Below are 13,336 nucleotides of genomic sequence, written 5' to 3' on the forward strand. Positions count from 1 at the left end.
GCCTTTGCAACTTTAGAATTTAAATACATTTTGGGAATTGTGTCCTAAGTTATACAGTAAATAAATGTAATCTTCTTGTTTGTCCTGCCAGTGTTAAGACTGTAGACTTTAAAGGGATTAACCTGAAGTTTAATTTAATCACCCCGGTGGTCTGTTCAAAGGAAAAGTAAAATAGGCAGATAATGTGAAGATCTTTCTCCGGGGTTGTTTGGCCTTTTTGAAAGTGGAAATATAAAAACAAATTTAATTAGATATAAGTACTGAATGATTCCAAAGGTTAATGCCTTATTAACAAATTAGTTTGTCCCTGAAACTTACAACGCTAACTTTTTGAGTGCTTTTTCTCTTTAATTAGATAAAGGCTATAGTCCATTCTCTTAATATAGACTATCCTTTAGAAAAATGACCACATCACAGATCACGAGGTCAGGAGTTCCAGACCAGCCTGACCAACATGGTGAAACCCTGTCTCTACTTGAAGTACAAAAATTAGTTGGGCTTGGTGTCGCACGCCTGTAATCCCAGCTACTCAGGAGGCCAAGGCAGAATTGCTTGAACCCTGGAGGCGGAGGTTGCAGTGAGCCGAGTTCATGCCACTGCACTCCAGCCTGGGCAACAGAGCGAGACTCTAACTCAAAAAGTAAATAAATAAAATAAAATAAAAATGACCATATCAATGCTAGCAGTTACTAAATTCCTCCTTTGGATCAATAAATACATTCCTTACTCCCCTTACAATTAATTGGTGTTTTTATTACTGAAAAAGTAACACATACACAGAGTAAAATTCCTCTCCCAAGGAAAACCAGTTGTCCTATGTATATGTATCCTTCCAGAAAGACTAGTAATATAAAACTTTCTTTATTATTATTTTTTGAGATGGAGTCTCGCTCTTGTCGCCCAGGCTGGAGTGCAGTGGTGCGATCTTGGCTCACTGCAACCTCCGCCACCCGGGTTCAAGTGATTCTCCTGCTTCAGCCTCCTGAGTAGCTGGGATTACAGGTGCCTGCCACCATGCCTGGCTAATTTTTGTACTTTTAGTAGAGACGGGTTTTGCCATGTTGGCCAGGCTGGTCTTGAACTCCTGAACTCAGGTGGTCCGCCTGCCTCGGCCTTCCAAAGTGCTGGGCTTACAGGCATGAGCCACTGTGCCCAGCCAAAACTATTTACATGTACATAAGTATATATACTTGATGTGTGTGTGTCCACTTTTTCTAAAAATGGAAGCATACTATGCACATCATTCTGCACCTTGCTTTTTTTTAAATTAGCAAATATATCTTAGATATTGTTCCACATCAATATACAGAGCCCCATCTAATATTTTTCTTTCTATATGGGACTCTTTTTTTGGCTTCTTAGCTTTTTCTATGGCAAATGACAATGCATTGAATATTCTGTTTTTCAAACTGGTGCTCTGTCACCAATACTATATTAGAGTAACATAGGCATTTTTATTATTATAAATTAGTAGGTAATAATCATTTATCCATGAAGATGTAGAATCAGCTTCAAAGAGGATTAGGTTTCTGATTTAGTTGAACTCTATTCTGAGGAGCAAAGGAAGGTCAAATACAAGATAAAAAATTTATCAGTGAAGGAATGGTGTAAAAAGGGACTTTCACTATTTCTTTTGTATATTTTTGTGTTTAAATTTTTATAGTGAACAATCATACATGTGTTGTATAATGTTTGAAGCAAAGTGAAAATACATTAGAAATGGCCAGGCATAGTGGTTCATGCTGTAATCCCAGTACTTTGGGAGGCCAAGGTGGGAGGATTGCTTGAGACCAGGAGCTTGAGAACAGCTTGGGCAACATAGCAAGACCCTGTCTTTTAAAAAGAGAGAGAGAAAGAGAGAGAGAGAGAGAGAGAGAGAATGAGAATATATTAGAAATGAGAATCCTGACAAAGTACTCAGTTTAAAGATAGTTTAGTTCATGAAAAACAATGCTACAATGTAATAAAAACTAACAGAATGTCTGCATCTTTTTCATCTTAAAATATTTGATTTTTGAATTTTTAGATTGATTTTGGACTATTATTTAGTTTCTGAGAATTGTCTTTTTCTAGTTTATAATCTGATATAATAGTTTTAAAGTGGTAACCTTTATTTAGGTTACTCAAATAGGATAAATGTTCATGGAGCTTGATGGCTTCCTCTTACGATATTTTAATTTTCAATATTCTATATTGAAGCATCAAATAGAGTGTTACCCTATTAATGTAAACACATTATATTTTTCAGCAAACCATAATGGAATTTGTATTGAGACTGTATGTATTATAAGTGACGATCTTTTTGTGTATTATAAATAATTTTTAGTTGATTCAAAAATATGTTATGGGTGGTGAATCAAACATATTAGAAATTCAGGATAATTGATTAATCATGTCACTTTTCTGACTTCAGTCTCCACATCTGTAAAATAACAGAATCCTTTCAGGCTGTGAAAAATCTCTTATAACCTTTATGTTGAGTTGTTATATGAAAATGTAAGAAAGTAAGCTTTAAACTATCTGAAGATTCCCACACTGAGCAGCATGCTAACCTGAATTTATTATGATCATATATAAATTGATTCCTGGGAGATAAAAAGGAATTTCAATGTGCTAAAACTTGAGCTAAGTTATTTTCCCATAGTGACTTTTAAAAATGTGGAAATATTAGAATGTTCTGATTGTCAGTTCTGTTAAAAACTCAAATGTGTTTTAAAATCATTTCAAATTTAAACTAATATGTGAAATGTGAGGGGAAAAAACAAACAATTAAAATTTGGTTCAAACACTAGAAATATTGTATACTTTTCAGATTATTTATAAGCCATAAATTGCTCAAATCATAGGCATAGAATTTTAGTTTTCCAAGGAAATTGTAGATTATCTAGCATAATCATTTATAGATGGAAAGAGTGTAGACTTTGGAGTTACATACACCTGCATTTGAATCCTAGCTCTTTCATTTTCTTGTTGGGTTCCTTGGGCAATTTATTAAATTTCCTGGCCTTCATATAGGAACCTGGATCACCTTTGTCTTAGTCTGTTCAGGCAGCTATAAGAAAATACCATAAAGTGGGTGGCTTATAAACAACAGAAATGTATTTCTCACAATTCTGGAAGCTGGGAAGTCCAAAATCAAGGTGCTGGCAAATTTGATGTCTGGTGAGGATTGACTTCCTGGTTCATGTATTGCGCCTTCTCCCTGTGTCGTCACATGGTGGAAGGGACAGGGTAGCTCTCTGGGACCTCTTTTATAAGGGCACAAATCCCAATCTTGAGGGCTCTGTCTTCATTACCTAATCACTCTCAAAGGCCCCCTGCCAATATTAGCACCTTGGGAATTAGGATTTCAACATATGAATTTTTGAGGGACCTTTCCCTATCAAATAAGAAAGAATACAGAAGAGAAAACATGTACTGATGACAACCAAAGAAGTGGTAGTACATAGTTTTTTAGCTTATATAGAAAGTTAGAACTGAAAAGATTATTTTATCTAGTCTCTCAGGAAGCTGAAGCCCTCAGAGGTGGGGTGATTTGTTTAAGGTTCTAGCTTTCATATTGCCTAAGAATAGAAGATGCAGTCTTTGTGGGTTTATGCAAATTATACAGAAATCATATGCAAATAAAGTATACTGTGCCTGAATTTCATGTTTGACATTTCAAGAGACACAGAACACCACAAAAATTAAAATAATCGATCTTTACAATCCCTGTGACAGTCAGCACTCTCCACCACCATTAATACTATGAAGGCCACAGAGTACGTTTGGTATATTTTCCTTTTTTCTCTCCCACTACTGCCTTCATCAAAATACAGTGAATAGTCCTCCATCTTCAGTCTTTCCTATGAGCTATATTTATAATTTGTAGGCTGTTACATTTATTTTCAGAGAAACTTTTTTTTTTTTTTTTTTTCCGAGACGGAGTTTCGCTGTCTTGTCCAGGCTGGAGTGCAGTGGCACGACCTCCGCCTCCCGGGTTCAAGCGATTCTTGTGCCTCAGCCTCTTGAGTAGCTGGGATTACAGGCGCCCGCCACCATGCCCAGATAATTTTTATATTTTTAGTAGAGACGGGGTTTCACCATGTTGGCCAGGTTCGTCTCGAACTCCTGGCTTCAAGTGATCCACCCACCTCGGCCTCCTAAAGTGCTGGGATTACAGGCATGAGCCATCACTCCAGCCCAGAGGAACGACTGATATAATGGAAAAATAGTTCCTCTGAAAATAAAAATAACAGCATTGGTTCCTAATAAAAGATTAAGAGAAAAAGACAAGCTGTCGAAATATTGGAGCAATGTGGGGAATGAGGAAGGTGGGGTAGGGCAGAGAAGGGAGGTTATTTTTGGAGCAGGGTTTGGGGTTAGAGTACATATGAAAGGAGAGCAGCACAGACCCAGAATCAGACTGCCACCAGCACTTTCCAGCTCTTTGGAGTCTGCCTGGTTTTGCTCATCATTGTATCTCTAGCAGCTAGCATAGTGCCGGGCACATAATGGGCATTCAGTAAATATTTGTTGAATACATAAGTACCTTTTTTTTTTTTGAGACAAAGTCTTGCTTTGCCGCCCAGCCTGGAGTGCAGTGGTGCAATCTCGGCTCACTGCAACCTCCGCCTCCCGGGTTCAAGTGATTCTCCTGCCTCAGCCTCCCGAGTAGCTGGGATTACAGGCACCCACCACCACGCCCAGCTAATTTTCGTATTTTTGGTAGAGACGGGTTTCCCTGCATTGGCCAGGCTGGCCTCAAACTGTGACCTCAAGTGATCCGCACACCTCAGCCTCCCAAAGTGCTGGGATGACAGGTGTGAGCCACCGCGCTCGGCCAATAAGTACCATTTTGACTTCCTGCCCAAAGATTTAGCACCCAGAGCTGTACTGTGAATTTGTTTCCTTTGAGACCTTAGGTTTGAAAAGTCTCTTTGCTATCTAACATTCAGAGGAAAAGTTGAGTGCTGTTACCCCAAAGAGGGATACTTTTGTTTGTGCTGAGTGTGGTTGGTCAGCTTTTAAAACAGAAATAGAATTTACTAAAGGAAGTGTTTTCTCATCTGCAGCATGCAAATAGCATAGGGTACTTTGACTTCTCTTTTGTATAGTATTTTATGCATAGTTTTCTTATGCCTTTTATAAATAAAAGATAGGCTAAAGCAGTTAGAAAGTATAGCAAACCATCCAGTGACAAAGTGATTTTTTTTTTTTTTTTTTGAGGCAGTGTCACTCTGTCACCCAGGCTGGAGTGCAGTGGCACGATTTTAGGTCACTGCAGCCTTGACCTTCGGGCTCAGGCAATCCTCCCACCTCAGCCCCTTGAGCAGCTGGGACTACAGGAGTGTGCCACCATGCCTGGGTAATTTTTGTATTTTTTGTAGAGACAGGGTTCCACCATGTTGCCCAGACTGGTCTGGAATTCCTGAGCTCAAGCTATCTGCCCAGCCACCTCGGCATCCCAAAGTGCTAGGATTACAGGCGTGTGCCACCTGGCCTGACGAAGTGATTTTTGCTTTTAAAATGAGGACAATTTCTGATTGGCTATGTTGGTAAATTGACATTTTTAGGGGGTGAGTGGGTGCGGGGGAACTAGGTCTTGTTTAAGATGTACCAGATACAACGTATTTAAAGGGCAAGAATCCTTTATGTTGGTACTTTATCAGAAAAAGTATAGTAGTACCTAGAGCAATACCACCCAAGAATGGTCTGTGATGATGGAAATACTGTGTATCCGCCCTGTCTGGTAGGGCTAACCACACTGGCCAACGAACACTTGAAATGTGGCTAGTGCAACCGAGGAACTGAATTTTTAATCTTATTTAATAGTTTTTTTTGTTTTAAAAAATAATCATCTAGTAAAATAGACTTTTTTTGGGTATATAGTTCTATGAAATTTGTTTTTAGTTTTGTGAATGTTAACACATGTATAGATTTGTTTAACACCAACACAACCAGGACATAGCGCAGCCCTGTTACCCCTAAAAAACTCCCTCTTGCTACCATTTTCCCTACCTCTAACCCCTGGAAACCACCGTTCTGTTCTCCATCTTCCCCGTTAGTTGGAAAGTTTAAATTGTTTACAGTCATTTTCTTAATCCTAAAATCACCTCAGGGGAGTGAAATTAAAGTTTAAAAGAGGCCTTATTTAAAAACACAAGGACACAAAAGCCTTCATTTGATGGTGGCTACTATTATATTGCATTTCTTTCAATAGTATATGTCTCAACTATACGTGGTTTGACTATTCTGCGTTTTTTTTCATGGAAAATGTTATATAGTATTATCCAAAACCAAATATAATTTATTTCCCCACTTCTGTTTTGGATCATTTATGCTGGTGATTTCCTCCGTCCCTAAGAACCAACTAGCCAACTAGAATGATCAAAGTCTTAGAAACTTTCCATGCCATGGGTACATTTCACATTTTCACCCAAATACACAGTCATCAATTATCAAGCTAAAGGAAGAAATAAAAATATGTTCATTAAAATAAGTGAAAGATTTAACTAACTATTGTAGACAATTTAAAGAGAGATTTTCTATGCTGAATTACTTTTAATTATATTTTTGAGTTTTTATTTTATAGAGCAAAGCTTTTCACTAGAAATTAATAACACCTATATTTAACTGCTTTTCGAATATTAATATCCTATGGCCATCTCAAAAATCAATAGGTCCAGCACTGAATTTATCATCTCTCCTTTCCCTCCACTTTAACCTCTTAATTTCCTCCTCTCTTTCTGATATCAGTTAATGGCGCCACCATCTATCTATCCACTGGCCCAAGCCAGATACCTTTAAGTCATCCTAGTCACCTCCTTTACCCTATACATCTTGTTAGGAGGCCCTACCCTCCTGAATGTATCTTGGAGCTGCCTCTTTTATCTTTGCCCCCAATATTCATGTCTTAATTCAGACCCTCTACTGCACTACTTTTGCAATTGCAGTAGCCTCCTAGCTGATAGTCCTCCCTCCTGTATCACTCCACCCTACTACACTATCATCTTCCACACTGCCTCTAGAATGATCCTTCTCTAAAATGAAAATCTAATCACATAATTCTCTGCCTAACTTTTCCGTGGCTTCCTATTACCTATAGGATAAATCAGAACCATTATTGGCATATAGAACCCCATAATAGAGCAGTTGCCTAATTCTCAAGCCTCTTATCTTTCTCTACTTTTTTGTTTCCATTCGTCTGGAATTCTCTGCCTCATATATCCTTGCTGATTCCTGTTTGTCCTTTAACACTCAGGTATTATCTCTCCTAAGAATACTTTTCTGACCCGTATTCCCAGGGATGAATGGGTATCCCTTTTCTGTATTCTCTGTCCTATTGTTCCTGTGACATGTTCAGCTTTGTATCCTGAGAATCCCAGTTCCTGATGCACATAATAAGTGCTCAATAAATATTAGTTGCTCAATGTTTAATTTTATATAATTCACTGCTGTTACAAAGAACTTTCCTATCTACTCGTATGATCCTTATAATAGCCTTGGAAGATAATAGGGCATATTTTCTCATTTTTCAGACGGTAGAACTAATGGGTGTGGTTAGCTAATAAGTGGAGAATTGATGCTGGAACTTAAATCTTCTGACTCCCAACCCAGTATTTGTGTGTGTGTGTGTGTGTGTGTGTGTGTGTGTGTGTGTATCTTCATCATGAATCTTTGTAAGATGTCAGCCAAAGAGATGCAATCATGACAGTAGTTAAATTATATGCAGTAACTAAGCTTTAAGAATATAATCATTGTTTTATAATCTAATTGGGCAAAACAATAAAGATGTTCTTATTTTGAACAAAATTAATAGTATGCTCTAGTGAGTTAGGGGGATATAGGAGTATATGCTATAAAATCCTATGAATACTGCCTTCACTCATAAACCGGCAGGTTTACACTTTTTCTTGCCAACAAAGTTATCCTAATTGAACATTATTTTTATTTTTTTAAATAGATATATAATAGTTATACATATTTTTAGGAAATTGAACATTTTAAAAGATTAAACTTCATATTACCTTTTATTTTTCTGTAGCTGATCCTGTTTCATGTATAACCTTTACAGTTGGTAGAATGTGAAGTGTTGGAGTAATTTATGAAAGGGGTGGAAGGAAAGAGTAGTTTGTACTCTGTTATGAAATTCTAGGGTGTGTTTGTCAATATACATGTTTCAAATGCCTGATAGGTACCACAGTCACGTATGTCTGCATATATAACTTTACCATTCTTGTAGGTACACAAGACATTTTATGTTTCTTTCTAACAAGAAGAGTAAAAATGAAAACTAATAGGGGAACTCCATTAGATTGAGTCGTCTCACTCTTCTTGAATGTGGTGTGATGATTGTTATTTTAAATCCTGTGTGATAGAATTTAATTAAACTGACTTTTGGAATTTCCTTCCAAAAGGTGTCACTGGAAGAAAAAAATGCAACTATTATTTATGACCCTAAACTACAGACTCCAAAGACCCTACAGGAAGCTATTGATGACATGGGCTTTGATGCTGTTCTCCATAATCCTGACCCTTTCCCTGTTTTAACTGACACCTTGTTTCTGACTGTTACGGCGTCACTGACTTTGCCGTGGGACCATATCCAAAGCACATTGCTCAAGACCAAGGGTGTGACAGACATTAAAATTTACCCTCAGAAAAGAACTGTAGCAGTGACAATAATCCCTTCTATAGTGAATGCCAATCAGATAAAAGAGCTGGTTCCAGAACTCAGTTTAGATACTGGGACACTGGAGAAAAAGTCAGGAGCTTGTGAAGATCATAGTATGGCTCAAGCTGGTGAAGTCGTGCTAAAGATGAAAGTGGAAGGGATGACCTGCCATTCATGTACTAGCACCATTGAAGGAAAAATTGGGAAACTGCAAGGTGTTCAGCGAATTAAAGGTAATGTGTCTGGTGTTGATTGTTTTGTAAGGCTTAGGTATCTGTTTTGATCTTTTAACTTTTTGCTTTCTTCTTAAGCATGAGTTTTGAATCCATGAGACTAGAGTGCTTGCTGTATCATTGAGGTACAGCATATTCCCAGGATTAAAAGTTAATGATTATAATTAAAGGTTACATAAACTTTGAACTGAAGAAAAGGCAGCTGGGTTGGCAATTCATGGAATTCAGAGTTCTTAGCACAACATGACTAGGGTACTCTTTACCTCTAATATATTTTACTCAGGCATGGAGAAACTTGGAGACCATAGCTACAGTGGTCATATCTCTTACTTGTTTCTAGTCTATGCCAATAACATTTTCTGAAAAGAAAAAAAATTAAGAAAATATGATGACAAGAATGAGAGAGAAACAATTATTTGTGGTTATTGATTTAGAAAACAGAATGTTTTCTGAAGTAGCCCAGGAATAACTGAATTAATTATGTTTCTTTTTATTAACTAGTCTCCCTGGACAATCAAGAAGCTACTATTGTTTACCAACCTCATCTTATCTCAGTAGAGGAAATGAAAAAGCAGATTGAAGCTATGGGCTTTCCAGCATTTGTCAAAAAGCAGCCCAAGTACCTCAAATTGGGAGCTATTGATGTAGAACGTCTAAAGAACACACCAGTTAAATCCTCAGAAGGGTCACAGCAAAGGAGTCCATCATATACCAATGATTCAACAGCCACTTTCATCATTGATGGCATGCATTGTAAATCATGTGTGTCAAATATTGAAAGTACTTTATCTGCACTCCAATATGTAAGCAGCATAGTAGTTTCTTTAGAGAATAGGTCTGCCATTGTGAAGTATAATGCAAGCTCAGTCACTCCAGAATCCCTGAGAAAAGCAATAGAGGCTGTATCTCCGGGGCTATATAGAGTTAGTATCGCAAGTGAAGTTGAGAGTACCTCAAACTCTCCCTCCAGCTCATCTCTTCAGAAGATTCCTTTGAATGTAATTAGCCAGCCTCTGACACAAGAAACTGTGATAAACATTGATGGCATGACTTGTAATTCCTGTGTGCAGTCTATTGAGGGTGTCATATCAAAAAAGCCAGGTGTAAAATCCATACGAGTCTCCCTTGCAAATAGCAACGGGACTGTTGAATATGATCCTCTACTAACCTCTCCAGAAACCTTGAGAGGAGCAATAGAAGACATGGGATTTGATGCTACCTTGTCAGGTAATTATTATTTTTTCTTTGATTACCCTAATGTTCTTTTACTTCCATTTTGCTGCTTCTTTTGGCATTTATCAATGAGAAATGATTCATAGGCGCTGTAATTCCACTTTTGCAAATATGTCCTATGGAGGTAGCCAGCAGTATATACAAAGATGCATAAGGATGTTTGTATAATTGCTTATGATATTTAAAAACTGGAAACAATAACTCATGGTACAACAATAAATAACTCATGATGAAATGCTATGAAGTCATAAAACATTATGGTATTAAAGATAATTAATGCCACAGGAAGGTGTCTGAGATATTTTGTTAAATGAAAAAAAAGCTGAAAAGCTATATATACAATGTGATCAAAATTTTATAAAGAAATGTATCTGAATTTATGCCATGTATATATTGTTTATGTATATGAATAAGATTCCTGGTAGGACATGAACCAAAATTTTAGCAGTGATTATCTTTGGGTGGTAGGATAAATGTGATTTTTGTTTCCATTGTGCTTTCCTGGTTTTATAAGTTGTTTTTACGATAAGAATGTATGTATGTAGCTATGTATTTATATAATGGGGGAAGCCAGTGCTCTTTTAAAAACAAAAGTAGTTGAAATAAGTAATAGGATTTTAACTATAATTTTATATTTAGGCATTCAAATTAAACTGACTCCAGAGCTGTCCCAAAGTTTTTATATTTCCTGACAGCTCTTACCTTTGAACTGAAACAAAAAAGGTATATTCAATGGAATTTAATTATGTGAAATTGTTCTTTTGAACCAGAATTGAACCTGGCCTTGAATAAAACTGGAAAATGCCCAAATGAAATTTTTTGCTTGAAATAACAATTGAAACGTTTTACAACCAATTTCTGGACAATATAATTAATCTTTGCTATCCTGATTAGAATGAAAGATATCAAATGGTGGTATTCCCTTTTTAGGCTCACTAAATCTGAGTAAAAAATTTTACTAAACACATGTCTAAATTGTTATGGTAGATTTATGTCAGTGAGAGAGGACTCAGAGACATACCATTATTAATTTTTAGTTCTTAATTTTTCTATTGATGACAAATGGTAGAAATTATAGAATTCTCACTTTTTAAAATTGACACATAGTTCACATACCATAAAATTTGCCCATTTAAGGTACACAACCCAGTGGTTGTTAGTATACTTACAGAGTTTTCCAGCCATCATCACTATATAGTTTTAGAACTTTTTATCACTCCCAAAAGAAATCACATATCCATTAGCAGTCATTGCCCATTTCTCCTTCCCCTCCCCAAGCTCCTGATAACAACTGTTCTACTTTCTGTCTCTGAATTTGACTATACTAGGTACCTCATTTAAGTGGAATCATACAACAGTTGTCCTTTTGTGCCTGGATTCTTTTATTTAGCACAATGTTTTCAAGGTCCATCCATGTTGTAGTATGTATTAGAACATTGTTCCTTTTTATTGCTGAATATTATTCCATTGTATGGATATATCACATTTTTGTTTCTTCATTCACCAGTTGATGGGAATTTGGATTGTCTCCACTCTCTTGCCTATTATGTATAATACTGCTATGAACAATTTGAGTTCAAATTTTTGTATGAACATATGTTTTTATCTCTCCTGGGTATATATCTAGGAGTGAAATTGCTGGGTCATATGGCAACTAAACTTTTTGAGGGACTACCAGACTGTTTTTCAAAGTAGCTGTTCCATTTTACATTACCATCTCAAATTCTCACTCTAATGTAGAAAATCTCAATTTTTTGAGATTTTTAAATTAGAATCTGGCCTGGTACGGTAGCTCACACCTGTAATCCTAGCACTTTTGGAGGCTGAGGCAGGCAGACCACTTGACCCCAGAAGTTCGAGACCAGCCTGGGTAACATGATGAAAACCCGTCCCTACAAAAAATACAAAACATCAGCTGGGCATGGTGACACACATCTGTAGTCCCAGCTACTCAGGAGGCTACGGTGGGAGGATTGCTTAAGCCTGGAAGTCAAGGCTGCAGTGAGCCGTGATCATGTCATTGTACTCAAGCCTGGGTGACAGAACAAGACCCTGTCTTCTAAAAAAATAGATTTTAGATTAGAATCTAATCTAAAAAATTAGATTCTTTTTTTTTTTTTTGAGAAGGAATCTTGTTCTGTCACCCAGGCTAGAGTGCAGTGGCATGTCTCAGCTCACTGCAACCTCCGCCTCCCAGGTTCAGACAATTCTTCTGCCTCAGCCTCCTGAGTAGCTGGGATTACAGGCGCCTGACACCACGCCTGGCTAATTTTTGTATTTTTAGTAGAGATGGGGTTTCACCATTTTGGTCAGGCTGGTCTCGAACTCCTGACCTCGTGATCCACCGGCCTCTGCTTCCTAAAGTATTGGGATTACAAGCGTGAGCCACCATTCCTGGCCTTTAGATTCTTTTGCTCTAAAAAAGAGATACATAGTTCTCTATTAGAAAATTCATACAGAACACTAAAATGTTAAAGAGACTCCAGTACCAAAAGTCTGAACAAAGTGTAGGAAATCCATAATTGCGAAAGGAAATAATTATGAAACCAGAAGAAAAATTTAAGTTGGAAATAAGTGCAGTTATATCAGGGAGCCATAAAAATGCCTAAAATTGGTTTCAGCAAAATTTCATTTTACCTATCACCACTTAATTTTTTTTTTTTTCTTTTTGAGATGGAGTCTTGCTCTGTCACCCAGGCTGAAGTGCAATGGCGTGATCTCGGCTCACTGCAACCTCTGCGCCCCGGGTTCAAGCGATTCTCCTGCCTCAGCCTCCTGAGTAGCTGGGATTACAGGTGTGCGCCACCATGCCCAGCTAATTTTTTTGTATTTTTAGTAGAGACAGGGTTTCACCACATTGGTCAGGCTGGTCTCGAACTCCTGACCTCAGGTGATCTGCCCGCCTCGGCCTCCCAGAGTGCTGGGATTACAGGCGTGAGCCACTGCGCCTGGCCCACTTACATTTTTTTAAATTTTTGAAAATGACAGTGTTTGAAATTATATTGATTCACATTTCACTACTTCATAATGTTGGATTATTTCTCAGAGCTTCTATTAAATTAAATTACTTTGATATGCATAATGGATTATGTTGTCAATAATGAGCACCACATAAATTAGTTATATCAGTATCACCAAAACATTATACATTACTTACATTATAATATTCCTATGCCTCTTACATATAGGAACACAATTATAATCATCTTATATC

The 13,336-nt window shown here is 37.2% G+C and overlaps 1 protein-coding gene across 12 annotated transcripts in view; it reads left to right on the forward strand.

Annotated features, from left to right (window-relative positions):
• ATP7A (ATPase copper transporting alpha) overlaps positions 1 to 13,336 on the forward strand; it is a 140,506-nt gene that overhangs the window by 69,146 nt on the left and 58,024 nt on the right. For all 12 annotated transcript variants that reach the window (XM_002831836.6, XM_024241029.3, XM_054544758.2 and 9 more), the window contains 2 exons: positions 8,400 to 8,889; positions 9,391 to 10,116. In XM_002831836.6, the coding sequence (XP_002831882.2) occupies positions 8,400 to 8,889; positions 9,391 to 10,116 (1,216 nt within the window). The remainder of the gene's footprint in view (positions 1 to 8,399; positions 8,890 to 9,390; positions 10,117 to 13,336) is intronic.

This window comes from Pongo abelii, chromosome X, assembly GCF_028885655.2.
Source record: "Pongo abelii isolate AG06213 chromosome X, NHGRI_mPonAbe1-v2.0_pri, whole genome shotgun sequence".
NCBI lineage: Eukaryota > Metazoa > Chordata > Mammalia > Primates > Hominidae > Pongo > Pongo abelii.